Raw genomic sequence first — 26,726 nt, 5'->3', positions numbered from 1 at the left:
GCTGGTCCACATGGGAATAGTCACACCTATTTTTTTGTTTTAATTTATTTCTGAATAGCATAGCGCACTGCCTGTGTGCCTGGCACCATGCCAAGCACTTCACAAGTATCAACTCATTTAATCCTCACAACCTTTTGAGGTATTGGTACTATTACTGCCCTCGTTATACAAAAGGGAGAAACTGAGACACAGAGTGGGGAAGTGACTTGCCCAAGGTCACCCAGCTGGGAAGTGGTAGAGCTGGGATTTGAACCCACGCCGTCTGGGCTCTGAATACTGAACTACTTTCCCGCCAGTTGGCAAAAAGCCCCAAGTCTAAAGGCTCTGCCATTCCCCCAGGGCCCTAGGGGCTGCCCTGCAATCCACCGTGGTTGTAGGTTGTGAGATATATTGAACGTCACCCCAGCGGTGTGCCATGGGGAAGCTTCCATTTCTCTCATTGCAACATTTATGGAACATCAACCATACGCCTGTTTGGGGGTCTCTGTAAATCACCTTTTATTCTGTGAGGCAGGTACTGTTAAGACCATTTCACAGGTGATGAAACTGAGGCCAGCCATGCAAAGTCGCCTACCTGTGGTCCCCCGGACAGCACAGTACAAGCTGGAACCCCAAGCACCCCCACCCATCATCTCTCTGACCCTGAAACCCACCCTCTGTTCTCCTCTCTGGTTTCTTTCTTCCAGCATCTTGGCGACAGTGGGGACAGAGTTTGACCTACGGACGCTGAGGGCAGTTCGAGTGCTGCGGCCGCTCAAGCTGGTGTCTGGAATCCCAAGTGCGTGAGTTTCCGGCCCTGGCAAGGGGTTTGCTCAGGGGCCCCGGGAGCGCTCGGTTTCCCCTTTGCAGATCATCTCAGGAGGGTCCCCAGCCTGTGTGAAAACAGTCTCCTCTTTGGGGAGAATCCCTAGGGGATGCCAGGAATGTGGCTGCAGGTCCGGGTGAGCTTCCAAACGCAAGCCAGGATGCTCACCCATTTATTGAGCACATACTATCAGGATGATCTCATTCAGTACTCTCAACCCTGTGAAGTTGACGGTACTGATATCTCCATTGTACAGAGGAGGAAACTGAGGCTCAGAGTGGCTGAAAACATTGGAGCAGGGTTTCATGGCTGAGAAGTGGCAAAACTAGGAGATAGCAAGGATAACTCCAAGCCTGGATGGTGACACTGGTGGCAATGACCATTCCCATTTATTGAGTGCCTACTCTGCTCCGGGCACTGCAGAAAGAACTTTGCATCCGTTATCTTATTCTGTCCTCATAATTCCCCAGTGCATACCCATTTTACAGATGAGAAGGCCGAGGCTAAAAAAGGATAAATTACCTGAATTCTTACAGATTGACACTAACAAGCTCCAAAATCCATACTGGTTCCATGCCGCTTTCCAATTAATTCTCTAAGGACGCATCTACTCCTCCTTTAGGGGTAGTTGCCATAGGCAGGGTAAGGATTAAGTTATAGGTTCAGCAAGAAAATTTTAAAAAGACAGGGCTGTCCTTTTTCGATGCTCCTGCCTCGGTTGTTAATAATTATTTATAAATCACTTCCTATGTGACAGGCGTTGTTCTAAGTATTTTGCCATTTTTTAAACTCATTTATCCTCCCAACAAGTCTATGAGGTAGGTAGGCTCTGTTCGTATCACCATTTTACATTTTAATGGCTGTGTTATTGCCATCTGGGTTTAAAGAGTAAGATATCCCAGATGACCACCAGCAGGGTCTTTTTGTAGAAAGAAAGGACTTCTACCCAGGTCTCTGCAAGATTCCAGCAGAAGCCTGCATCGTACAAAACTAAGGGCCATCCCAGATCTAATACCAACCAGAGTCTGTTTAATGACTTACCTGTGTACCAGGGACTTAGCTAGGTGTGAACTCTCTCAGTTAATCCCGTGCACTGCCTCCATTAGCATCAACGTTCTATTTTGAACCCCTTGGAGGAACATAGCCCCTTAGACCACCCTGACTGTTTCCCTCGCTTACTGTGGTCTCTACCCATCAAGAGGTGCTGATTATGAACCACATAATTGTGGTTCTAATCCAGAATCAAAGCCCCAAGCTGTATGTTCGAAACTTCGCTTTAATCACTTTCCTAGTAGATAGCCCAGTGGTTACCAACTCAGGATTTGACGTTGTTCAGACCTGAGTTAGAAGCCTCAAAAAAAAAAAAAAAAAAGTGGTAGTGATCATTATTATGAACGTTCCTTGAGTCTTACAATAGTGGAACTTTCAGAGTAGAATGAAAACGTAACTTTTACCAACTTAACCCCTTCCTCTCCTGAAAGAATTTGAAGCCTGGAGTCACTCAGTGGATACAACATGGATACAACGTTTGTTATGTGGGAGGCTACCGGATGCTGAGCTTGGTAGGATGAGGGCTTGTGTGGGGTCCCCGATGGGACTCATGGCAACACCCCCAGATTCAGTCCTCACGGATGTGTCTTGCATTCCACTCTGCCCCTTTGGGGACTGTTCCCTGCCATCTCACTCACCACCATCTTGTAGGATTGGATCGCTCAGAACAGACGGCAGCGTCACTACACAGGAGAACGTGGAGCTTCCGGTCCCAAGGACCTGAGTTCGAATCCTAGCTCTGCCATTTCTCATGCACTTGGGTGAATCACGACACCTCTCTGAGCCTTGCTTCCCGTTTCTGTAAAGTGGGAGTGATTTCACACATATGCCTACCTCAGGGGTTGTTGCTAGAAGCCAATGAAATAACGTGGGGTCTGGTTCCTCGGGGTTGGAATTGGGTTGCTCTCCTATGCAGAGCCACGACTAGCGGATGTATATGGCGCTTTTGTATGAATTGGGAAAAGACGCCCCCTCTTGGCAGAAAAAAAAAAAATTAAGAAAATGGCTCCCCCTTCTGGGTGCAAGTTGCCCAACACGCAGGAATGTGGCTCAGAAAGCAATGGATTTCCACACCTGTCTTGCCCGAAAGGTCATCCAGTTGAACAGTGCGTCCGTCCCCAGGCTCCCGTGTGCTCTGGAGGCATCTTGGCGGCGGGGTTTGGGGTGCTTGCTAACGGGCCGACTTGGCCTCTCTCTGTCTCCCCAGGTTTACAAGTCGTCCTGAAGTCGATCATGAAGGCAATGATCCCTTTGCTGCAGATCGGCCTCCTCCTATTTTTTGCAATCCTTATTTTTGCAATCATAGGGTTAGAATTTTATATGGGAAAATTTCATACCACCTGCTTTGAAGAGGGGACAGGTAGGTTCCAAACAGCGTCATGTGCTTTTGCGGTTTCCTGCCCCGGGGACGAGCTCTGGGAAGGGCTAATGCAGGGGCTCGCTGCTTTCTCCCGGCAGCTGGAAGATCCTCCTTCAGCAAGGCAGCTTGTGAGACAGCCTCTGAGGTCTCGGTTGTTGCTGTCGTCTTGGGTTGGGGTCCCCCCGAGAAGGCGTCTGAGGGGGGAAGGGGCTTCTTTGGGAACGATTCCAGGATTTGGAAGAGAGACAGGGAAAGGAAGGCATCTGGGAAAGGGTGTGTTGTTAGGCAGGTTGACTACTGTGGGCGGCCAGGCCTCAACCCCACCGGGCGTCTCTGGGAGACAGCACAGGACACACGCCTTGGAGTGTGTCCGCCATCCCAGCTGCAGGGCAGGGGGGCCGGGGCATTATCCACCGACGTCTATCTGACATTGGTAAGGACTGCTCCTGGTACGGGACATTAATGCCCCAACACATCTGGCTGTGCGGAGCAGGTGTCACGGGCATTTTCAGACCTCAGCCCGTCCTGAGTTCTAAAGCAGGAAGAGGCGAGAAGAGTGGCCTGGCCAGGAAAGGGCTGCTGCCCAGAGTGCTTTGTGGGTGGTGACCGTCACCCTGGAGAAGAGAACAGTACTGCATGGGTCCTCTGGTCCCCCCCAACCCACCCGGGATGTGCCTGAAGATACCCCAGCTGGGAGTCCTGGCACCAACCCATCAGAACCTAGCACCCAGCAGAACCCCGCCCCTCCCCCACTGTGCCCGCAGTTAACCCTTCCGTGGCTGGGTCTAGGGGAAGTCCGGGGCTGGGGTGCTCAGGGGGAAAACCAGGCAGGCAGGAGACACACTCCAGGGGCTCTCCGCTCTGAACCAGCATCATGGAAGAGCTGGCACCCGCCCCCCACCCCCCAACACCCACGATCCACACTCAGGGACCAAATAGCTTATGGATACATTTTCATTTAAATCCCTGGCTATCCAAGCTCAGATATCTGAAGCTCTAGAATGAAATGGAATGCATAAGAAGGGATGCCTTCGGTATTTCAGTATTTGGACCACCGGCTGTCCTGGTGCAGGCAGACCGAACGGCAGTGCCGGTCGTGACCCTTTCTTTGGGCCAAGGGAACCAGGAATCGAGACAGTGGTCGGAGTGAAGCTCGTGGCCCAAAGAGGAATCCCATGCGGGCAGGGAAAGAGGTTTCAGGGTCTCATTCGGAAAGGCAGCCATGAAAGAAAATTCTGTTGGAGAATGGCCTCCCACCCACCCACCTACTCCACCCAGTGACCCCCCACCAGGTGGATTAGCAGAGGCAGCCCTCTCCCCAGACCTCCCCGGGGAGAGGGAACACCCAACGAGAAGGTTTATTCTAGATGGCTGGGGTGGTTTGTTTTTTTGTTTTTTTTTTTCTCTTGTTCCTCCTGTCTCCTTCTCTCCTGGGCTTGTGAAGTTTGCTCAATATGGAATGTCCTAATTATTTCTTTCCCCGATGAAGAAGGTGTTAATTGAGGCAGAGCTATTTCTGCTCCTGGCCTCGTCACCCAGGCGGAAATGCGAGAAAGAGAGAGAGAAAGAGATACAGGGCAGAGCCCCTCGGAAAAAAAATCAGCCACAAGCAGAGAAATCAGGACTCCTGGATCGTAGGTTTTTGTGAGGCTTTTGGATTTTTTTTTTATTTTTCCCCCAGCCAAGGCTAGCTAAAGGGGAAGAGAAGAGGCCACGGGGCTGGCTCGGGTCCGAGTGGGGTTGAGAGGGGACAGATGTAGGTGATGCAATCGGAGGGTAGGAAGCCTCGATTTAGGAGAAAGACTGAAAAGCTCACGATTAAAAATATAAGACGTGTGAGTAAGAGACAGATATATACAGACACCCAGGCAGCGGGTTAATTTTAAAATGTATTTATAACCAAATTCCTCAGACGCTTCTGCATGGTTGTTTTTCTAGAAGCAACGCTCGCTCCTCCGAGTGTTTCTGCGTTTCGTGTTGGTGGTTAGGGGGTTGAGGGGGTGCTGGGAGCAAGAACACCTCTGGGCAAAAGCTGCTAAAGATAGACGCGCTCTCAGTCGCATTCCTGAGCGTCGGGGGCCCAGTTCCTGTGTGCCTAGCACCGTGCCAAACGCTAAGAAAGCAAAGATACGTCGGAAGCCTTCCTGCTTTCTAAGAGCTTCTAAAATAGTTAGAGGAGGCAAGACCCCTCCTTTAAAGCCATTTATAGCCGTGAAAGCTAATGAGTGATTCCATCCACGCCGACCCCCTGCCCAAATATGAAAATTCAGGAGCTATTGCAAGCTTCAGAGAAGGAGGGGCGGATGGGAGCTGCGTTAACTAGGCTAATACGAAGGGTCTACACGGTGGGAACTGAGCCACGCTTGAATGCAGGGTGCAGAGAAGGTTCCAGACAGCGGTGCCAATCCCCAAACAATAGTTCTCATTTATGATAAAAGCCCATGGATTTTTTTTTCTCTCTGCCCTGAGCTTTACGTTTAAAAGATTTCGCCTTCCAACCTGTACTTATTAAATAACAGCCCGTGTGCCAAGTCCAGCATAAGTGGGGAGAGGCGTTCCAGCAACTTAAACTACGCTAGTAAGGCTAGACTTAGAGTTGGTTCCTGTGTAACCGGAGCTCCAGAAGCCCACGAGATTCATTCGTTCGCTGTTGGCTTATTTCTCTCTGCTGTGCGCTCAGTCGAGGCTGGGAACTGGCGCCGCAAAGCCAGTGACACATACACGGAGATATATTTTTGTGGAGTAGGGAGCTTGAGTTTACACACTCGGCTGTTTGTTTTCTTGTCGGACAAGGTCACACTCTTCTCTGAAAAACCTTCAAAAATGTCATTCACTGAATAAAGTCCTCTCGGACCGCTGCTCTGGTTAAGTGAGGATACTCCCAGGATGAGAGCTTCCCCTCCTCCCCCGGCCTGCCAGTAAACACCTTGGGATTCAGACCAACCTTCAGCGCACGTGGCACGGCTGCCGCCTTCCCAGGAAGCTGTCTTGGGTTTCCAGCAAAAGGGGCGTCGTCGTACTGGCACGTTCCGCTCTCCTTGTGGCATTTGCACAATCTGCTTCCTGCTATTTGGGGAGAAAGCTTAGCGCCTGTTCCTTACCCTCAGGCAAGGGTAGGAACTGTGTGTACTGGTGTCCCTCACCCCCAGAACGGCTCCCGGAGCCCGGTACATCTAAAGAGGAAAAAAATCAGCAAGGCTGAAGAAGAAGAATGTGTGTGCTAATGGATGTCTGAAGTCTGCTGCACCCAGTAACCGCACAATGCGCACAGCACATTTACCAAAACTGATTATATTATGAACCGTAAAGCTCATCTCGACAGAGTTCAAAAAAACTGAAAAAAATATACAAAACATATTCTGTAACCACAGTGCAATTACGCTGGAAGTCAGTAATGAAAAGATAATTCTAAAAGTGTTTGGAAATTACGAGACATGCCTCTTATTGATGGGTGAAATGATATGATGTCTGAGATTTGCTTTAAAAAAATACCAGGGACAAGGCAAAGTGTTTGGAGGAGATCTAGATGAAACACAATTGGCTGGGAGTAGATAAGTGTTGAAATTGGTGATCAGTACCTATGGATACATTATACTATTCTCTCTCTCTCTCTCTCTCTCTCTCTCCCCCTCTCTCTCTCTTTCTCTCTCTCTCTTTATATATGTACCTGACAAGTTTTTTTAAAAGAAGTACATCTTAATTACCCATGGGTCAAAGAAGAAATAATAATAGAAATTGGAAAATATGTTACTTGAACAATAATGGTAATGCATGACAAAAATTATGAGATGCAGCCAAAGCGGCACTTAAAGGCAATTTATAGCCTTAAAGAAAGTTAATCCATCTGAAACGTTTAGGGAGGAATAGCAAAAAACAAAACACAGAAAACAGGAAAAGAAAAGTAATAAAGCTTAGAGAAGAAATTAATGAAATAGAAAACAATTGATCAGTCGACAAAGCCAAACATTCATTTCTTCAAAGAGACTGATAACATTTGTCCCAGTAGCCATTTTTTTCAACAATAGGGTCCCTATTTCTTGGAGCTGGTTTTCCCTGCTCCTTCCCTTGACTTTTCTCCTCTTCCCTTTCATAGATGACATTCAGGGTGAGTCTCCGGCTCCCTGTGGGACAGAGGAACCCGCCCGCACCTGCCCCAATGGGACCAAATGTCAGCCCTACTGGGAAGGGCCGAACAACGGGATCACTCAGTTCGACAACATCCTGTTTGCAGTGCTGACTGTTTTCCAGTGCATCACCATGGAAGGGTGGACTGATCTCCTCTACAATGTAAGTGGTGCTGGGACAGTGCATGTGGACAGCCAGAGTCCCTGGGAGGTGGCCCTCTGGGACCAGTGAGATTCCTGAAGCTGCAACGGAAGGGACCCTGAGCCGAGGAAGGCAGCCCAGGGACAAATGCAACACAGCCCCAGGAAAGCTGGCTTGAGGCTTGGGCCTTTGAAAACCCCAGGGGTTCACCAGCAGAACTCTAACTATAGGGAAAGCCTCTCAGGGCATGGAAGTCTGGAGGGCACACAAATGCTATGTAGTTTTTTGTCATGGAGGTGTTTAAATATAATTTTGGATTTTTGAATACGGAAAGGTTGTGTGATGCAGACGCCGACATGGATAAAAGAGAGACCAGGGCAAGGGGGCTCTGCCCTGGGGCCCGCCTGGCCCTGCTCCAACCATGCCCCTTCCCATGGGGCGAGGAGTCCATGGGGCTGAGGGGACACGTCTACCAGGAGCTTGTGCCTCATTTTCTAGACCACACTCTGGGTTATCCGGGGTCCTGGAATTCCCTGCCGAAGCCCAGATTCCGTGGACTCACGTGACATTCTTCCATGGGTCTGTTTATACCCCCATGAGGGCCAAGGGTATCGGAGGGGTGGCTGGAGCTTGGACATGCACACCGGAATGTCCACCCGTGCGCGTGGGCCCCCTCCAGCGGGACAGAGCTGCGAGTGGGAAGAGAAGGGAGCAGGGCTGACTCTCCCCCACGCCTCGACCCAACGCGGGTGTCCGGATTCTAAATTCCGCTCTGACCTTCTGAGTGTTCATGAAAGTACGTTTGTAAAGTGCAAGCATAAAGCATGTTTTATTTAGTTAGCTTTGAAATATTTACACATAGTACGTGGTCTCCGTTAGTACGCTTGTCCTAGATCTTGAAAGTGTTAGAGACATATCTGAAAAGACACACACCCGTTCCACCCTCCATTCCACCGTATTCCCTTTATGCAATCCCTTTAGGGCCCTTGAATACCCTTCTGATGTGTATTTATGCAGATGCAGACATAATCAAATCTGTATCCTCCCCCCTCTTTCTTACACCAAAGGGCAACATCCTCAACAGGCTGCTCTAGTCCTTGATTTTTTTTTTATCTCATAACAACGTATTCTAAAGACCTTTCCATCGCAGGACATACGGAGTCTCCTCAACCTTTTGTACAGCTGCATAATACTCTGTTGTGTGGGTGCTCACAGTTTGTTTAGTCAGTCCCCTTGGGAGAGATGCCTGGGTGGTTTCTTGTCCACTGGCATCAAACATGATGTTGCTACAAGCCGTGTTACATGTAACCTCTTTTCATACTTCTGCAGACGGAGCTGGAGGATGGGGGGGTGTCTGTTCCCAGCAGTAGGTTTGCGAGGTCAGAGACTAAACACATTTGTAATTTTGATAGATATTTAAATGTGCAAGTTTTAAAGCCGCCTCCGTCCTGAGCACTGTACACCTTCCTCAGATGAGAGGGCCCCGAGGTGGGATGACCCCAAGCCAGTCACCTGTCAGCAGTGTGTGGGGGGCTGCTCCGCACACACACCCCTCTGTTGACTCGTGGAGGTCTCCTTTCGCCTGCCTTAAGGGCTGAAATTGCCAGTTAAGGCTGGGCCAGGGCTTCGCCTGCTCAAGGAGCAATATCTGGCTTTCTCCTGTACATAGAGAAGCTGAACTGTCCCCCTGGTCCCAGTGCCTGTTCCTTAACGAATCCCCGCCTCTCTGACTTGTGGGTGAACAGAGATTTACAAGAACTAATCCTTTTTTATCAGTGGCCCATTTTAGGGTGAGGTTGAGAGTGCAGCGAAAGGAGGCACATGAACAGTTGTGTGTGTCACGTACTGCACAAGTCACTGCATCTCAAGAGTGTCGTTCATATCGTAGACAGCATAGATTTCTACTGTTATTATGATAATTTATTGAGAGGTATAAAGGATGTGGGGAAGGGACGTGGTGGTGTACTTTGCGTGAAGACCTCGTCTAAGCGTAGCGTCTCTGGGAACACACAGCAGTTCCAAGCTCAGATCTTCTCTTGGGTCACCTGCAGACAGCTTGGGAAAAGAGATACACCCAGGTGGCCAAAGCTCACTGGGGAATCTTTATGGGTTCTAGGTTTTACTTTGCAAGGCTGGTGTGAAAGGAGGCCTCAGCAGGAAATGAACCCTCCTGGGAAGGAAACAGAGTAGAAGACAGGAAGGTTAGAGAGAACTCAGAGACAGAATGGAAGTACAGGAACTGGGAAAATTGCGAACATAGAAAGGAGATGTGTCACAGGGTTGGACATCCAGAGAAAGGATCTGGGGGTTCAGAGCAAGATGCAGGAAGTGTCAGCAGGACCATGAATTTCCAGAGGGTTGTACAGTCACAAGCACCATCGTCCAAGGGCTGTTTGCCCTGGAAGCCTCTCGGCTTAGAGCTGAACCACCTCTGGATAAGCAAGCTTAGTGGTTAAGAGACAGACTCAGGCACCAGCCTGCCCCGGTTCCTCACAACTTCACCACCTCCTTGCTGTGCAACCTTGGGTAAGTTGTTTGGCCTCTCTGCGCCCCCATGTCCACATGTGCAAAATGGGGAAAAGAGAGAAGCACAATCCTCCCTAACAGGGCTCGAGGACTGAGCGAGGTGGACACACATGAAGCATTTAGAACACAGCCTGGGGCCAGGTGACCTCTGTGTAAATCCGACACACACCGCCATCCAGACGGTGTTCCTTGTAGAGACATGCATGAATTGTTCATCATCACAACTCCAGCAGTACCTGGGGAAGCCGAGTGAGCTGTGGGATCCTACTTTATCCCCCACCCTGGCCCTGCTGGTAATGGCCCCTCACTCAGAGGCACTTTCCAACACTTTCCATGCATTTACAGCCCACCCTTGGCCTTTGGGTAGGAACCGGAGCAGGGATTTGGCCCTAAAGTGTACCTAGAGCACAGCTTCTCACCTGGGGATGGCTTTTGCCCCCCGTGGACACTAGGCAGTGTCCACAGACATTTCTGGCTGTCACAACTGGATGGGAAGGAGATTGCTGCTGGCATCTGGTGGGTGGGGACCAGGGACGGTGCTCAACATCCCACGATACGCAGCACGGCCTCCACCACAGAGAATCATCCGGCCCCAAATGTCAAGAGGGGCTGTTGGGAAAACCTAGACCAGAAACTCCTTGAGAATGGGAGTTTCCACTGTGATCACCTGCTACTCTCTGCCTCTCTGCCTCTCCCTTGAGACTGCTGTGGCCACTTCTGGCACGCGTGGGGCGCCCCTCGGAAGAGCCAGGAAGCCATGCTTGGAGGAGTCGGTGGATAAATACCCCAGCTCCCCCCGGCCCCGGCCAGGCACTTGGCTTGGCCTGCATCTCCCCAGTGGCATTGGGCCTCAGCTGCCCACAGGGCTAACCTGCTCACCAGCACACCTGCCCTGCCCTGCCTGGTGCTTACCGGGGTCAACTCCTGGATTCATTCCTGGCGATGCTGTGGCAAAGTAGCCCCAACTGGGTGGCTTAAAACAACAGCAATTCATTGTCTCACGGTTCTGGGGAAGTCCACGCTCAAGACGTCAGCAGAGCCACATGGTCCCTCCAAAGGCTCTAGGAGAGAATCTTTCCTTGCCTCACCCTGGCTTCTAGTGGTTGCCGGCAATCCTTGGTGTGCCTTGACTTGTAGGTCCTCGTCCCCCATCCCAATCCTCTGCCATCGCATGGCGCCCTCCCTGCGTGTGTCTCTGTCTGTGTCTCTCCTCCTCCTTCTTAGAAGGACATCAGTCATACTGGATTAGGACTCAGCCTACTCCAGTATGACCTCATCTTATTTTTTTATTTTCGTGATGGAATCTTGAGCTGGGACTACAGGCATGTGCCGCCACACCTGGCTGATTTTTCTGTTTATAGTAGAGACGGGGTCTCGCTCTTGCCCAGGCTGGTCTCGAACTCCTGGCCTCAAGTGATCCTCCCGCAGCAGCCTCCCAGGGTGCTAGGATTACAGGCGTGAGCCACCGAGCCCAGCTTCATCTTATTTAATTAATTACATCTGCAGTGATCCTATTTCCAGATAAGGTCACATTCTGAGGTACTTGGGTTAGAATTTCAACATATTTTGGAGGAAGGGGAAATACAATTCCATTTATAACACCTCCCCAATAAACTATTTGCATAAGAACCCTTGTCTGGGGGTTTCCACAATTAAGATAACCCCTCCCTCCTCCACCCACACAACCAGTAGGGTTTCTGAATGCCAGGGTGTAGGGGCTAAATCTTTGAGTTTCTGCTGGGCAGGACAGAGCTGTTGCTTTTAGGGACTCTTTGGGGCAGCCATCTGCTAGCCTGGCTGGGCTGGTCCTAGGATGCTTCTCACTCTGGCCGCAGGCAGGCACAATGTTTGGAATCTTTGCACCCTGTGATTGGTGCTAGACTCGAGGCCTGTGGGCGTGGCAACAACAGCCAACTGTGTTACTTGATTCTGAACAAGCCCGTAGGTTGAGACCCACAGAGAGTCCAGATGCGCTTGGTCCAAGCAACTTGGAGTCCATGGGCACAGATACGCAGTGGAGGTCGCCCGTCTGGGTGGGCAGCACTTTAAGATCCTAACATCACAGCCGGGCGCGGTGGCTCACGCCTGCAATCCTAGCACTCTGGGAGACTGAGGCAGGAGGATTGCTTGAGGTCAGGAGTTCAAGACCAGCCTGAGCAAGAGCGAGACCCCATGTCTACTAAAAATAGAAAAAATTATCCAGGCATGGTGGCGCATGCCTGTAGTCCCAGCTACTTGGGAGGCCGAGGCAGGAGGATCGCTTGAGCCCAGGAATTTGAGGTTACTGTGAGCTAGGCTGACACCATGGCACTTTAGCCTGGGTGACAGAGTGAGACTCTGTCTCAAGTAAATAAATAAATAACATGGAACTCTCCAAAAAAAAAAAAAAATCCTAGCATCTCATCTCTTCTCTTAACATCATTGAAATCCATTCATTTATTCAGTCATTGTTTATTGAGCAGCTACTGTGTGTGCCTGGCCACGTTTAGGTGATCAGGGATGCTACAATGAAGACAACAGATTAAAATCTCCACCCTAGTAGGAGAGACAGACACAAACAGTGAACACCATAAATAATAAACTACCCAGGAAGCGAGAGACAGTGAGCAAATGCATACTGTGGGAAGCCCAGTGGGAATAAAAGCAGCATAAGAGGAGATGTGATGGGTGGTGGGGGCTAGTCTAGCTCAGGCAATCAGGGAGGGCTCCTTGGAGGAGATGATGTTCGAGCAGAGAAGGAGGGAGCCAGGCAGGTGTTTGGGGGAGAGCATTCCCAGCAGAGAGAACAGGTGCAGCTCAACTACATGATGTCTTTGGTTCCCTTCCAGATTTTAGATTTGTTTCTTTTCTTCCATCCTCGGCATCCTGGTTTAAGTGTCTTTTGAAGAAATCCTAACCTCGACTAATTAGCAATGCTGTCGAAGGTTTATATCAGGATGTGCATCCCGGAGTTATTTATAAAATCAGAACAAAACTGGAAGCCACAGAAAGCCTGACAATAGGGAATTGGTGACATACCTTCTGGTCCCTCCATATGAACATACTATGTCGTCATTAAAGATCATCTGTCAGGAGAATATTAAGGATACGGGGAAATGCCCACCACACAATGATGAGTGGGAGAAGTGAATTTTAAAAAAGGAATTAAGGCAAGGTGAGCCTTGTGATCTCAAGTGTATAAATATCAAAATGTAAGTAAAGGAAAAAAAACCTGGAAGACACTGTACCAAGATGGACTTTGAGTAGTGAGATTCAGGAATCTTTATTTTCTCCATACTTCCCTGTATCTTCAAATTTTTCTACCATGAGTGCAATTTACCAATTTACTTTTTCTCTTTTCTTTTCTTTTCTTTTTGGAAACAGGATCTTACTCTGTCACCCAGGCTAGAATGCAGTGTCGTCATTCTAGCCCACTGCAATCTCCAACTCTTGGGCTCAAGCGATCCTCCCACCTCAGCCTCCTGAGTAGCTGGGACTACAGGCACCACACCTGGCTAATTTTTCTTATTTTTTGTAGAGATGGGGTCTTTCTATGTTGCCCAGGCTGGTCTCGAACTCCTGGCCTCAAGCAATCCTCCCACCTTGGCCTCCCAAAGTGTTGGGATTACAGGCATGAGCCACCACATCTGGCCACAATTTACCTTTATAATCAGGAGAAATATTGAAACTTGTTCTGTGTTTAGGAGGAAAAAAAGATTTTTAGTCATTCCTAGACCAGGAGACAGAGAGGAAGGGAGGGGAATGAACATTACTTGGGCACCCAATGTTCTGGTTGTGTTAATCTTACATAATCTGTCCAGAGAAAGTCTACACTAAAATAAATAAATGGTTGATTAATGGATTAATATATCAACAATAAATGATCACTCTTATTTTATTATTAAATGCACAAGATAAATTAATAAGAGGCAAATCTGCTTTACAGAAGAACTCCATTTATCATTTTCATTTATTATTATTATTATTATTTTTTAGAGACAGGGTCTCAGTCTGTCACCCAGGCTAGAGTGCAGTGGTATCGTCATAGCTCACAGCAACCTCAAACTCCTGGGCTCAAGCGATCCTGCTGCCTCATCCTCCCAAGTAGCTGGGACTACAGGCATGCATCACCACACCCAGCTGATTTTTTTATTTTTTGCAGAAACGGGGTCTTGCTGTGTTGTCCAGGCTGGTCTCGAACTGCTTATCTCAAGCGATCCCCCCAACTTAGCCTCCTGAGTAGCTGGGACTAAAGGCATGCACCACTACGCCCAGCTAATCTTTAAGAAAATTTTTTTGTAGGAATGGGGTCTTGCTATGTTGCAAGATAAGATACCTTGGAGACTGTCAAGGTCACGATAAACAAGGAAAGGCAGAGAAATGGTCACAGATGAGCAAACTAAGACATGCCAACTGTAGGCAATGTGGGACCTGCAACGGAAAGGGGACATTAATAGAAAAACAAATGCAATCCAAATAAAGTCTGGAGTTTTGGTTTTTTTACAAAAACCTGTGAGGGAGAGATTATTAGTCTCCATTGTGCAAATAAGACTCAGACATGTCGAGACACCTGCCTGAGGTTGCCTAGCCGGGCAGCGGAGTACCAGGATATAAGCCCTGTGATTTCTTCCTCCCTGTGCCCTGAGCTGGTCCCAGCGAGATAGAGATGGGGAGAGGGAAAGGGAGGAGGGGAGGGAGGGAGGGAAAGAGAGCGAGAGGAGGTACTTTTTTGAGGAACGATTTCTTAAAACTCTCACTAAAGTCTGAGGCAGAGAGGTTGGAAGAGCAGAAACAGGAGGGTCCACTACCTCACAGGTTCTTAACGTACTTGAGCCATGATTTTAAAGTTATAAATAAAAGACATGATGTGTGGGTGGAAGACAAACATATTGAGATTATTATCAGAATTTTTTTGTAAAAGATTCATGGCCGGGTGGGATGTTGCGCACCTGTCATCCCAGCACTTTGGGAGGTCAAGGCAGAAGGATCACTTGAGCCCAGGAGTTCAACACCAACCTGGACAATATAGCAAGACCCCATCTCTGAAAAATTTTTTTAAAAATTAGCCAAGCTAGGTGGCACACGCCTGTAGTCCCAGCTACTGGGGAGGCTGAGGCAGGAGGATCACTTGAGCCCAGGAGTTGGAGGCTGCAGTGAGCTATGAAGACACCAATGCACTCCATCCTAGGGCAGTAGAGCGTGACTGCATCTCTTGAAAAAAAGCAGGAGGGATTTATAACATCCCCCTGAGGATGGAGGGTTCGGGTACTGGCTGGACATTGAGACGAACCTGTCCCCTTAAGGCTCCGGTATGGGGGTGAGTGCCTGTCCATGTCTAAGGGCTACAAATGCAGGTTTACTGGAAATTCTGTGCCAAAAGTGAGGTCCAACTAACGTCTAACTGCTAGAAAACAAGCCTCAGTTGACACAGCCCATCTGTGCCCCTGACCTGGAGCCTCCGAGGAACCCACAGGGCTCCTGTGCCCACTGGACAGCCCTCCTCTCCAGACCTTCCAGGGCCTGAGCGGGCCATGGGCAGCCTTCTGGAATCACGATGAACAATCAGCCACTTCCCCCGTGCTGCCCTGTCCTGGGTACTCCCCCTGGCATCAGCCCGTGATTCCTTCATGGTGAAACCCTCTGAGGCAAGGCCTTAAATACCCCCATTTTACAGATGAAGAAACTGAGGCCCAGAGCCTTGCACAGCGATTTAGGGTCAGAATCCAGCTCTTTCTGACTTAGTATCAGCTCCCTCAGAGTCTGCCATTTTACAGCCTCCCACGGCCAACGGGATGGAAGGCCGGTTCTCCGAGCTCGAGGGGGTGGGACGGGGAACCCCACCGTCACTGTGCTGAGGCTGTTTGCTGGAGACAAGAGCTCACTGGCTTGGTGTTGCTCTAGCGACAGGTGGTCCCATTTCACAGGGACCCCCTCACCATATGTGCCCCGCGCAGCTCAGAAAAGCCAAAAATTGCCTCCACCCCACACCGGGGAAGGTCCCCAACGCCCTCTTCACCAGCTGGGCTGAGGCAGATTGGGGTCGCTGTGTGGGTGACAGGACCTACTCTCTCTCTCTCAGTTGCTCCCAGGGAGGGGAGGCAGACAGGCGAGGGTCCTTGGCCTGGACCCATTATGACCAAGAAGGGGGTCCTAGCAGGACCAGGACGCCTTGTGTTAATTTTGGCTGCCATTAGCTGGGCGCTTGTGTGTGCCTGGCCTCTGCCTTGCGTGTCTGTTGATTCATAAAATAACCCTGTGAGGGGAGGTATTTTCAGCTCCACCTTCCAGATGAGGAAGCTGAGGCTCGCGGGAGTGAAATGACTTACCAAGGTCGCCTAGCCAGGAGTGACAAAGTCAGGATTCGAACCCAGTGCTGGGCACTATTCATTCCCCTCATCTCCCCTCTCTGACTCTTTCTTTGTCTCTTTCATTCTTGCATGCGTTCTCTCTCTCTCTCTCTCTCTCTCTCTCTCTCTCTCTCTCCCTCTCTCCACCCTCCCTCCCTCTCTCTCTCCCTCTTCCTCGCCCTTCTTTGTACTTTTCTCTGTGAATTTCTCTTTCTCTCTATTTCTCTCCCTTGATTAATCTCAATTAGGAAAGTAGCAAAACTATGTTTAGGTGATGTTCACAAATGCAAGTCCCTTGGCAAATGATCACTAATGGGTTTTGGAACTGACTTTTTTTGTAGAGACAGGGTCTCGCTCTGTCACCCAGGCTGGAGTGCAGTGGCATCAGCATAGCTCACTGCAGCCTCCAACTCCCGGGCTCAAGTGATCCTCCTGCCTCAGCCTCCCAAGTAGCTGGGATTACAGGGGCATGATGCCATGCCTGGCTAATTTATTATTATTATTATTATTATTATTATTATTGTAGAGACAGGGGTCTCACTCTGTTGCCCAGGCTGGTCTCGAACTCCTGGCCTCAAGCAGTCCTCCCACCTTGGCCTCCCAGACTGCTGGGATTGCAGGTGCGAGCCACCATACTTGGCCTGGAACTGATTTTTGAACTAAGCCTCATAGATGTTTGTCTTGACCAACATCAAAGCATTCAACTTTGGGGCACTGGAGCTCACTCATTCACTGAGTGCCTACTGTATACAGGCACTCTTCTAGGCCCCAAGGAGTTGACGTGCTGGTGGAGAAAACTCATGATCAACGATATAAAGGGCAGATAGTAGGCATTAAATATTTTAGGCTTTGTGGGCCATACAGTCTCTGTTGCAACTACTCAGTCTGCTGTCATAGCGCAAAAGCAGCCACAAACAATACACATAAGTGAATGAGGCCGGGTGCGGTGGCTGACGCCTGTAATCCTAGCACCTTGGGAGGCTGCAGCGGGAAGATCACTTGAACCCAGAAGTTCAAGATCAGCCTGGGCAATAGTTAGACCCCGTCTCTACAAAAAATAGAAAAATTAGCCAGGCATGGTGGCACATGCCTGTAGTCCCAGCTATTCAGGAGGCTGAGGCAGGAGAATGGCTTGAGCCAGGAGTTGGAGGCTGCAGTGAGCTATGATGATGCCACTTCACTCCAGCCTGGGCAACAGAGCAAGACCCTGTCTCCACAAAAAAAAAAGGAATGAGCATGGCTCTGCACTAATCAAATTTAAGTTTCCTAAAACAGGTGGCTCACCCAGGGGCTGTAGTTTGCTGACCCCTTCCTTGGAGGTGGTGTTGCAGGATGGTGAGAGCTCAGGAAGAGAACAGAGCCGTATAGGGGTTATGGATTGTGAGGCGAGAGGTTGCAATCCTTCTAGTAAGACCAGATGAAACAAATTATATGAATGCGTTGAATTATCACATGGACCCTGAAAATATGTCCATCTATTGTATATCAATAAAAAAATTAAAAATATATAAATAGATACAATAAAAAAAAAGAAAAAGACATGAAAAAGGGGGAGGGAGAGCCATGCAGGCCCAGGGAAGGGCAACCCAGGTAGGTGGAACAGCTAGTGCAAAGGCACTGAGGCAGCAGTGTTCCTGGTGTGTGAGGAGCAGAGAAGCTGCCCAGGTGGCTGGAGGGGAGTGAGTGAGGGTGAGGGGGGAGAGAATCGCGGGGGAGGCCACAGGAGACTTCACGGGCAGACAGCCCAAATAATTTATCATCCAAACCAGGACAGTTGAGAGAGTGAAAGCGGAAAAGAGGACTCAAAAAATAATGAACAGGCATGACATGATCTATAACGGGTACAAACTGGGACACACAGTCTCCCTTGTGGCCACCGTCAGACTTTGGCTTTTTCGTGGTCAAATCCACCCCACTTTTATCCCATACACTGGCAAATTGGGTGTTCTCCTGAGCTGAATTTGGGTTTGTTTCTTTTTAACATCCTGTATATTTTTTCTGAATGAACTATGCTCAAAAAAATAGAAGAAAATAAACCACAAAACAGAAGGCACTTAAGGATTTTGCTGGGACTTGGCCATTAATTAGTTCGATGAGTATTTATTGAGCACTTACTAAGCACCAGGCGCCACTGGCAATACTGCGATGAATCAGTACCTGCCCTTGGCCTTAAGGCCCTCTCGGGCCAGTGGTTATAAACATAAAATATTGTACAAATGCAGAGAAGGGGTGAAGTAGAAAATAGGGGTCAATTGTAAGCCAGAATGGCGGGTCTAGTCCCAGCCATGCCATCACCCCCTGTGTGGTCCAGGCAAATTGCAACACCTCTCTCAGCCTCAGTTTCCCCGTCCACTGGGCACGGAGGTTGTGGGAATTGGGAGATATAATGTGTGGGAAGTATTTTGTCTGCCCAATGGGGCTCTGTTAATGTGACTATGGTTCCACCTCCTGCCTTTATATTCCCAGCGAAATAGCCCAATCACTTGAACTTGGGATAAATAGATTTCCTGTTGTTAGTATTATAGTATAGCAGAGAGAATAAAATCTCTTCCTTCAGTTAGATTAAATATATATATTACTTAAATGATCTTCCAGCAGGGACTTCAGGATCATGAGTTTTCACCATCCAACTGATGCTTTAGTGAGCACCTACTTTGTGCCCAGTGCTGTTCTGGGGATTAGGGCAGGAAAACTCCCTACCCTGGGAGAGCTGACGTTCCAGCTGACAATCTTGAAAAGGGTAAATCAACAAGACGATTCAGAGAGCGGAATGTGCTGGGAGAGAACGAGCTGTCTGGCTGAGCCGTAGGACAGGGCAAGTCCCTTTGATTGGGAGGTCTGGGAGGGTGTCTCTGTGGGGAGCACAGTGACTCTAAGGCTGAGGTATGAGAAGGAATTGGCCGAGACCTCAGGGAGAAGGGGCTCCAGGCTGAGGCTCAGAGAACGGAAACAGCAGGCTCATTGTGACCTTAAACTTGATCTTTTCGGGTATCCGTTCTCCATCGGACATACAGGAGACATTCTCTCCCCCACCTGCCTCGTGAGGTCTATGTAAAAGTAAATGAGAAGGTGACATTTAAGAAAGACCCTGGAGGCAGTGAAAAAGCAAACCCTAGAGATACCAGTGTGCATCGGTCAGGACAGACAGTTACGCTGCGGTAATAAACATCCCCCAAAGCCTCCATGGCTTTAACTACAAATGCATTTCTTCCTCGTGCTGCAATGATGCAGGCAGGGATCGGGGGAGATGGGGACTCCGCTCAGCGCAGTCGCTTGGGACCTAGCTAATCACGCATAATGTTGCCACTTGCTGCACCACAGAAAAGAGCCCTGGATGGTCCCACACTGAAAGTTCAATACTCTGGCCACCAAATGGCACCACCTGTTTCCACTTAATCCTCATTGGCCTGTACGCACCGTGTGTCCCTTGGCCAACCACAGGGGACCAGGAAGGGCCATCCCACCTCGTCTCTGGAAATATTTGATTACAGCACTAATGGGAGCAGCGTCCCAGGCAGCGGAACTGCTTGAGCCGTTGGAGGAAAGACAAGGCGGTCGCTAGAGCACGTCCCTCCCGGTATTGTGAATGAATTTGACGAGTGAAGCAAGCTGCCCTCCCCCTCCCCCTCCCCGAAGGCTCACTCATGAGCACACTCGCCCTTAACTCGACCTGCCACAGGAGACGACAGCCAGAGGGGAGACTCGTAGCCCCCGCCTGTGCGGATGAACTGTCGCGGAACAGCCACGGCAGCTCCAGTCTCTCAGCTTGTGAAATTTATTCCCCATGTTGCTCCTGATCTCACACACACCCACCAACACCCAGGGAAAGCCCACCTCCCGGTCGAAAGCTGCACCCAACCCTCTGCCGACTTCTTCGCAGGGAACTGTTGAATCCAGGGTATGGAAGTGAATAATTCAATAGGATTGAAAGAGGGAAAAGTGCCTCTAAAATCAGGCAGCGAAACCCCAGTCCCCAGAGAGGAAGGCGCAGAAGAGAGAGCAGAAGGGAGCTTGGCTTGGGGTTGAGGGTGTGGACTGTGCAGGGAACTTGGGTGGGCCTCTCATTCAGTCATTCAGCAAACACTGGTTGAGCACGAACTGCGTGCCAGATGTTGTGCTAGGGACTGGGATTATGGGAGGGAACAAAAGGGACAAAAGCTCTTGCCCCTTGTGGAATGGACATTCCATCTGGAAGGACACGAACAAGCAAGGGAAATAAGTATATAGGTGGTGAAGTGCTAAAGGAAAAAAATAGAACAGGAAAAGATCTGAAATGAGGGGTGGGATCGTAAAGGGCCATGAAAGGAGACCTCTCTGAGAAAGTGGCATTTGGCTGGGTGTGGTGGCTCACGCCTGTAATCCTAGCACTCTGGGAGGCTGAGGTGGGAGGGTCGATTGAGGCCGGGAGTTTGAGACCAGCCTGAGCAAGAGCCAAGACCCCATCTCTACAAAAAATAGAAAAACTAGCTAGGCATGGTGGCACATGCCTATAGTCCCAGCTACTCGGGAGGTTGAGGCAGGAGGATGACTTGAGCCCAGGAGTATGAGGTTATAGTGAGCTATGATGTCACCACTGCACTCCAGCCCAGGCAACAGAGCAAGACCCCATCTCAAAGAACAAAAAGGTGGCATTGGGCAAAGACCTTAAGTAAGTGAGGGAGGAACCTTATAGCAACCTCAGGGAAGAGCATTCCAGGCAGGGAAAACAACCCGTGCAAAGGCCCTGAGGTAGGACTGTACTTGGCATGTTTGAGGAACTGGTAGGAAGCTATGTGGTTGGAAGAGTGTGCAGGGGCCCTCTCTGCCATTTAGGAGCTCGGTGACTATTCATTTCCTGTAGCTGCCATAACAAAGTGCCACAAACTGAGTGGCTTAAAACAACGGAAATTTACTCTCTCACAGTTCTGGAGGCCAGAAATCTGTTGACCATTAAGGTGTCAGCTGGGCCATGTGACCCTTTCTCACCTCTCTCCTAGCTTCTGGTGGTTTGCCGACAATCTTTGGTGTTCCTTGGCTTGTAGACATATTGCCCTGATCTCTGCTTTCACCTACACGCCTTCCTCCTCTGTGCAAAGCCGTCTCTATGTCCCGACTTCCCCTTTTGATAAAGACACCAGTCCCACAGGAGGAGGGCCTACCCTAATGGCTTCATCTTAATTACATCGGCAAAGACCCCTGTTTCCAATTCACAGGGACCAGGTAGGACTGCGGCACATCTTTTCAGGGACACCCAGTACAACCCACAACAGGGCCATGGGCATGTGACTTTACTTTTCTGTGCCTCAGTTTCCCCACCTGGGAGGATGGGGATGATTATGTGACTGCCTCTTTGGGTTCATGAGAGGATTCAATGAGCTCAAACAGGCCAGCCGCCCCGCCCCCGCCCTGCCGGGTGTCTGTTAAGTTGCTGGACAGCATGTCACATGGCCAAAGACCCCTAAGCCTGTCCTGGAGTCAGGTGTGGGCTGATGCAGCTCTTGCTGCTAGCGTCTGAGATGAAGGGACTGCCTTGGTGCGGAGTGACCTCGGCTGCTTCTCCCTGTTCCGCCCTGCCCCTCCCCCAAGCCCAGCCCCGTCCCCATTATCCGAGCCTGCCCCTCGTGACAGCGCCAAGTTTGCCTACTGCCGGCCAGTGCGGGCTTCTGCTCCCGGGGCTATATTTAGCCCTGAGAAATGGGAACGAGAAGCCCTCAGCCGCCTCGGCGACAGAGGGGGAGAGGCACAAAGCACAGCCCTGTCCTCTGTCCAGCCGTGTTCCTCTGAGTCCGTTCTTTCTCCCAGAAACTTCTAGAAGCAAAGCATTTGGAACCTTTTGGGCTTGTTAGCACAAGGGTGCGGACTGGGGGGCTGGCACGTTCATTGTCCCCACAACCTGTCTGTGTCCGTGATTAAAGCTGACTTTTCTGTTGGCGGCGGTGGTGGTGGTTTCATTTTGCATTTTTTTAATCAGGGCAAGATATGCATGACATAAAATTTACCATCTTAACCATTTTTAAGGGCACTGTTCTGTAGCATTAAGCACATGGTTGTTGTGCAGCCATCACCACCATCCACCCTCCGAACTTTTCCGTCTTCCCCAGCTGAAACTCTGTCCCTGTTAAACGCTAACCCTCCTCCTTCCCAGCCCCTGCCACCCACCTTTCTGCTTTCTGTCTCTGTGGATTTGACAACGCTGGCGCCCCAGAAATGGAATCACACGGTGTCTGCCCTTTGTGACTGGCTTATTTCACTTCACGTAATGTCCTGGAGGTGCATCCCTACTGCAGCAGGTATCAGAATGCCCTTCCTTTTTAAGATAAAGTTGACTTTTAAATTAAGAAAGTAAAACTTTTTTGTAATAATTGAAATAAAATAAACCTGCAGAAAACCCCATGGATTATAAGGGAAGAGCTTGATGAATTTTCACGAACTAAACACCCCTGTAGCCAGCACCAAGTGAGGAAACAGAACCTTCTGGGCCCCAGAAGCCCCCCTCACAGTCTATGTCTAATCACTACCTCCCCCAAAGGTTACCGCCTTCGGGACTTGAAGCACCATCCACGAGTTTGCTTGTTTTTATATTTTGTATAAACGGCATCCGACATAGAAGCTCTTTTCTGTCTGGATTCTTTTGCTTAACATTAACTTTGTGAGATTTCGTGTGGCGACCTGTGGCAGTCATTAATTGCATAATGTTACATTTATGTGTCCTCTCCTGTACATAAAGATTCAGAGTGTTTGCAGTTCGGGGCTATCGTGAATACCACTGCCACGAACGTTCTGGTGCGTGCCTTTGGCGAATTCAGGTTCACATTTCTATTGGGTGACTGTCCGGGAGCGGAGTTGCTGGGTCTTGGTGAAGACACGTGCACCATGTAACTATGTTTCGGTCGATGACAGACCCCTTACACAATGGTGGTTTCATTAGATTATATGTATTTATTTATTTATTAATTTTTGAGACAGAGTCTCACTCTGTTGCTCGGGCTAGAGTGCAGTGGCGTCATCATAGCTCCCTGCAGCCTCAAACTCCTGGGTTCAAGCGATCCTCCTGCCTCAGCCTCCCGAATAGCTGGGGCTACAAGCCCACACCATGACACCCAGCTAATTGTTCTGTTTTTTGGTAGAGATGGGGTCTTGCTCTTGCTCTTGCTCAGGCTGGTCTCAAACTCCTAAACTCAAGAGATCCTCCTGCCTCAGCCTCCCAGAGTACTAGGATTACAGGCATGAGCCACTGCGCCTGGCCTCCTAAGATTATAATATCATATTTTTACTGCCCCTTTTCTTTGTTTAGATACACAAATACTATTGTGCCACAGTTGCCTGCAGTGTTCAGTAGAGTCACATGCTGTACAGGTTTGTAGCTTGGGAGCAATTGGCTATACCAGATAACCTAGCTGCGTAGTAGGCTATACCGTGTAGGTTTGTGTAAGTACACCCTAGGATGTTCACACAACAACAAAATCACCTAACAATGCATTTTCCAGAGCTTATCCCCATTGTTAAGCAGCTCATGGCTGTACTTAGTTTTAGTACAAACTCTCAACCCATTTTTCCAAGCGTATGGGTTATGTGTTTGGGGTTGCATTGCATCCATTCAAAATTCACGTGTTGAAGTCCTAACGCCCACTACCTCAGTGAGGTCATTGCACATGTACTTAGCTGAGATGTGGTCATTAGGATGGGCCCTAATCCAATATTACAGGTGTCCTTATAAAAGGAGGAAATTTTGACACAGACACACACAGAGGGAGAATGCCACGTGAAAGTGAAGGCAGAGATCAGGGTGATGCTTCTACAAGGCAAGGATCACGACAGGTTGCCAGCAAACCAACAGAAGCTAGAAGAGAGACATAGAACAGATTCTCTCTCACAGCCCTCAGAAGGAACCAGCCCCACTAACACCTTGATCTTTGACTTATGTTCTCCAGAATCGTAAGACAATAAATTTCTGTTGTTTAAGCCACCGAGTTTATGGTTGTTACGGCGGCCACAGGAGATTAATACACCATGTTACCCTCCCATCGGCAAGGTATAAAGGTTCCAGTTGCTCCACAGCCCCACAGATACCTGTTAGTAATGACCTCATTTTAATTTCTTTCTCATTTAGCCTTTCTTCCAGCTGTGAAGCAGCTGTGTCATATGTGCTTTTAAAGGTGGGCTTTTAAAGCCACGCTTGGGAGCCCTGCATTTTGCAGGTACCACAGGGTGATGAACCACTGGAAGTCTCCCCCTGCCCTGATGGCCAGAGCCAAGCCTTCTCCAGCATAGAGCGGTTAAGTCCATGGACTCTGGGGCTCAGCCCCTGGTTCAAATCCCATACCTACCACTAACTAGCTCAGTGGCCATGGGCTGGGGGTTTTGTCTTTGTGACGCAGAAGTTTCCTTACTTGTAAAATGTGAGTTATGATAACATCATGAGGATTGAGTGAGTTAACACAGGTAGTGTGCTTGGAAGTGGGCCTAGCACAAAGTCAATACTCTACAAATGCTGGTTTTTATCACTCTCACAGCCTTCTCCCTCCCTACCTCTCTCTGTTCCTAATTTTCTTCCCCTCCTCTTTCTTCCTTCTTGCTACAGTGCTCTGTTCTCTGTTTGAGAGAAGAATGTTCTATTTGTGGACTTTTTCCCCCTTGAAACTTGAGCTGGGGACTCCTGGGAATTTTTTGGTTGACATTGACACATGCAGGGAATGGAAAAGGGAGACACTTGAGGCCCTGCCATGGGGCTTGGTGACTTCACCAGGCCATCAGACCCTGTGGTCATGCACCTCCTCTAAGGAGAGACTGTTGGGAGAAGGGAGGAAGCCAGGGATTCATTTATCTATTTCTGTGGAGGATTTTCCCTTCTCCTCTTGAACTCTAGTCTGGGAAGTTCTCTTGTGTTTCATGCTGGGTCTCAGATCCTGTGAAGTCAGCGTGATTTGGAGGGAGCTTTGCCCTTCTGATGGTACCTCAGGGGTTTCCCCCACTGGTTGAGCCTCACCCCTACATTTCCCTCTCCTGGCTGCCAGACCTAAAGGACTCCACAGGCCAAGAAGTTTTAAAGCACCAGGGTTCCCCCTTCCCCCACCTGTCAGGTCCCCCCTACTGAAGTCCCACTCAACTCCTACCTGCTTTCCTTCCTCACACCCCACAGAGCAACGATGCCTCAGGGAACACTTGGAACTGGTTGTACTTCATCCCCCTCATCATCATCGGCTCCTTTTTTATGCTGAACCTCGTGCTGGGTGTGCTGTCAGGGTAAGTCTCTGCTCTTCCCCCCATCCCTCTCCTACTTGCCAACTTCTACCCATGAAGAGGCCATCGAAGCTTTTTTCATTCACTAGACAGTAAATGAAACTGTTTCTTCCCTTGTTTTGGCTTAGCAGACTGTCATTAGCAAGCCATGTACAGATGCATAGGTTGTGCACTGCCAGGGGTACCCAATGAGGGGGTTTCATGGGGGCATTACTTTCTGTAATTTACATTTTTAAAAAAAAAACAATGGTTTGAGTTTCCCCCTCCCCTGTTTCCCAAATATAAATCATAGCATACAATCAAACTAGCATTTTCCTGATATTCATTGTCCTCTACCCCCAAGATTGTTTTTTTGGCTTAATCACAAGTGGGCTTCATTTTTCTCACCACAAGAAGTCTGGGGAGCTCTACAGTGCCATCAACAACCCCAGATCTTTCCAGCTTTCCACTCTGACATCTTTTTTTTTTTTTTTTTGAGACAGAGTCTCACTCTGTTGCCCGGGCTAGAGTGTCGTGGCATCAGCCTAGCTACTCCTGGGCTCAAGCGATCCTCCTGCCTCAGCCTCCCAAGTAGCTGGGACTACAGGCATGAGCCACCATGCCCAGCTAATTTTTTCTATATATATTTTTAGTTGTCCAGCCAATTTCTTTCTATTTTTTTTAGTAGAGACAGGGTTTCGCTCTTGCTCAAGCTGGTCTCAAACTCCTGAGCTCAAACGATCCTCCCGCCTCAGCCTCCCAGAGTGCTAGGATTACAGGCGTGAGCCACTGTGCCCGGCCCACTCTGACATCTTTACCAGAGGCATCCAATCTCATGGATACCTCATTGTCTCAAGACGGCCGTCCCATGTTCCAAACAGGAAGAGGAAGAAGGGAAACAGGAAGAGGCGAGGCCTATACCAGAGAAATGGAACTGCTGTAGGAATCTTCAGCTCATGTCTTATTGGTCTAACATAAAAGAGGGCTGAAAATATTTTTTTAGCCAGAATTATGGAAAGAATGAGAACGGGGTGTGTAGCCAGTGGAGGTTGGCACACCTGGTTTTATGCTTTTGCTTTTTTTCTTTACCTGGTGCAGTTGCTGGGAAATGTGTGAGAGATACCCACCCCTGTAATATTCTGATCTTCTCCCACAAGAACTGACTTGTCCTGTTGAAAACCTCTGAGCTCCAGAG

The 26,726-nt window shown here is 49.3% G+C and overlaps 1 protein-coding gene across 3 annotated transcripts in view; it reads left to right on the top strand.

Annotated features, from left to right (window-relative positions):
- Positions 1 to 26,726, top strand: part of CACNA1A (calcium channel, voltage-dependent, P/Q type, alpha 1A subunit) — a 231,026-nt gene that overhangs the window by 111,639 nt on the left and 92,661 nt on the right. For all 3 annotated transcript variants that reach the window (XM_012641499.1, XM_012641500.1, XM_012641501.1), the window contains exons 4-7: positions 687 to 778; positions 3,063 to 3,215; positions 7,309 to 7,502; positions 25,452 to 25,555. In XM_012641499.1, coding sequence (XP_012496953.1) covers positions 687 to 778; positions 3,063 to 3,215; positions 7,309 to 7,502; positions 25,452 to 25,555 — 543 coding nt within the window. The remainder of the gene's footprint in view (positions 1 to 686; positions 779 to 3,062; positions 3,216 to 7,308; positions 7,503 to 25,451; positions 25,556 to 26,726) is intronic.

Source organism: Propithecus coquereli, unplaced genomic scaffold, assembly GCF_000956105.1.
Source record: "Propithecus coquereli isolate 6110/MARCELLA unplaced genomic scaffold, Pcoq_1.0 Scaffold164, whole genome shotgun sequence".
Taxonomy (NCBI): Eukaryota; Metazoa; Chordata; class Mammalia; order Primates; family Indriidae; genus Propithecus; species Propithecus coquereli.
This window is presented reverse-complemented; position numbering and strand designations above follow the sequence as displayed.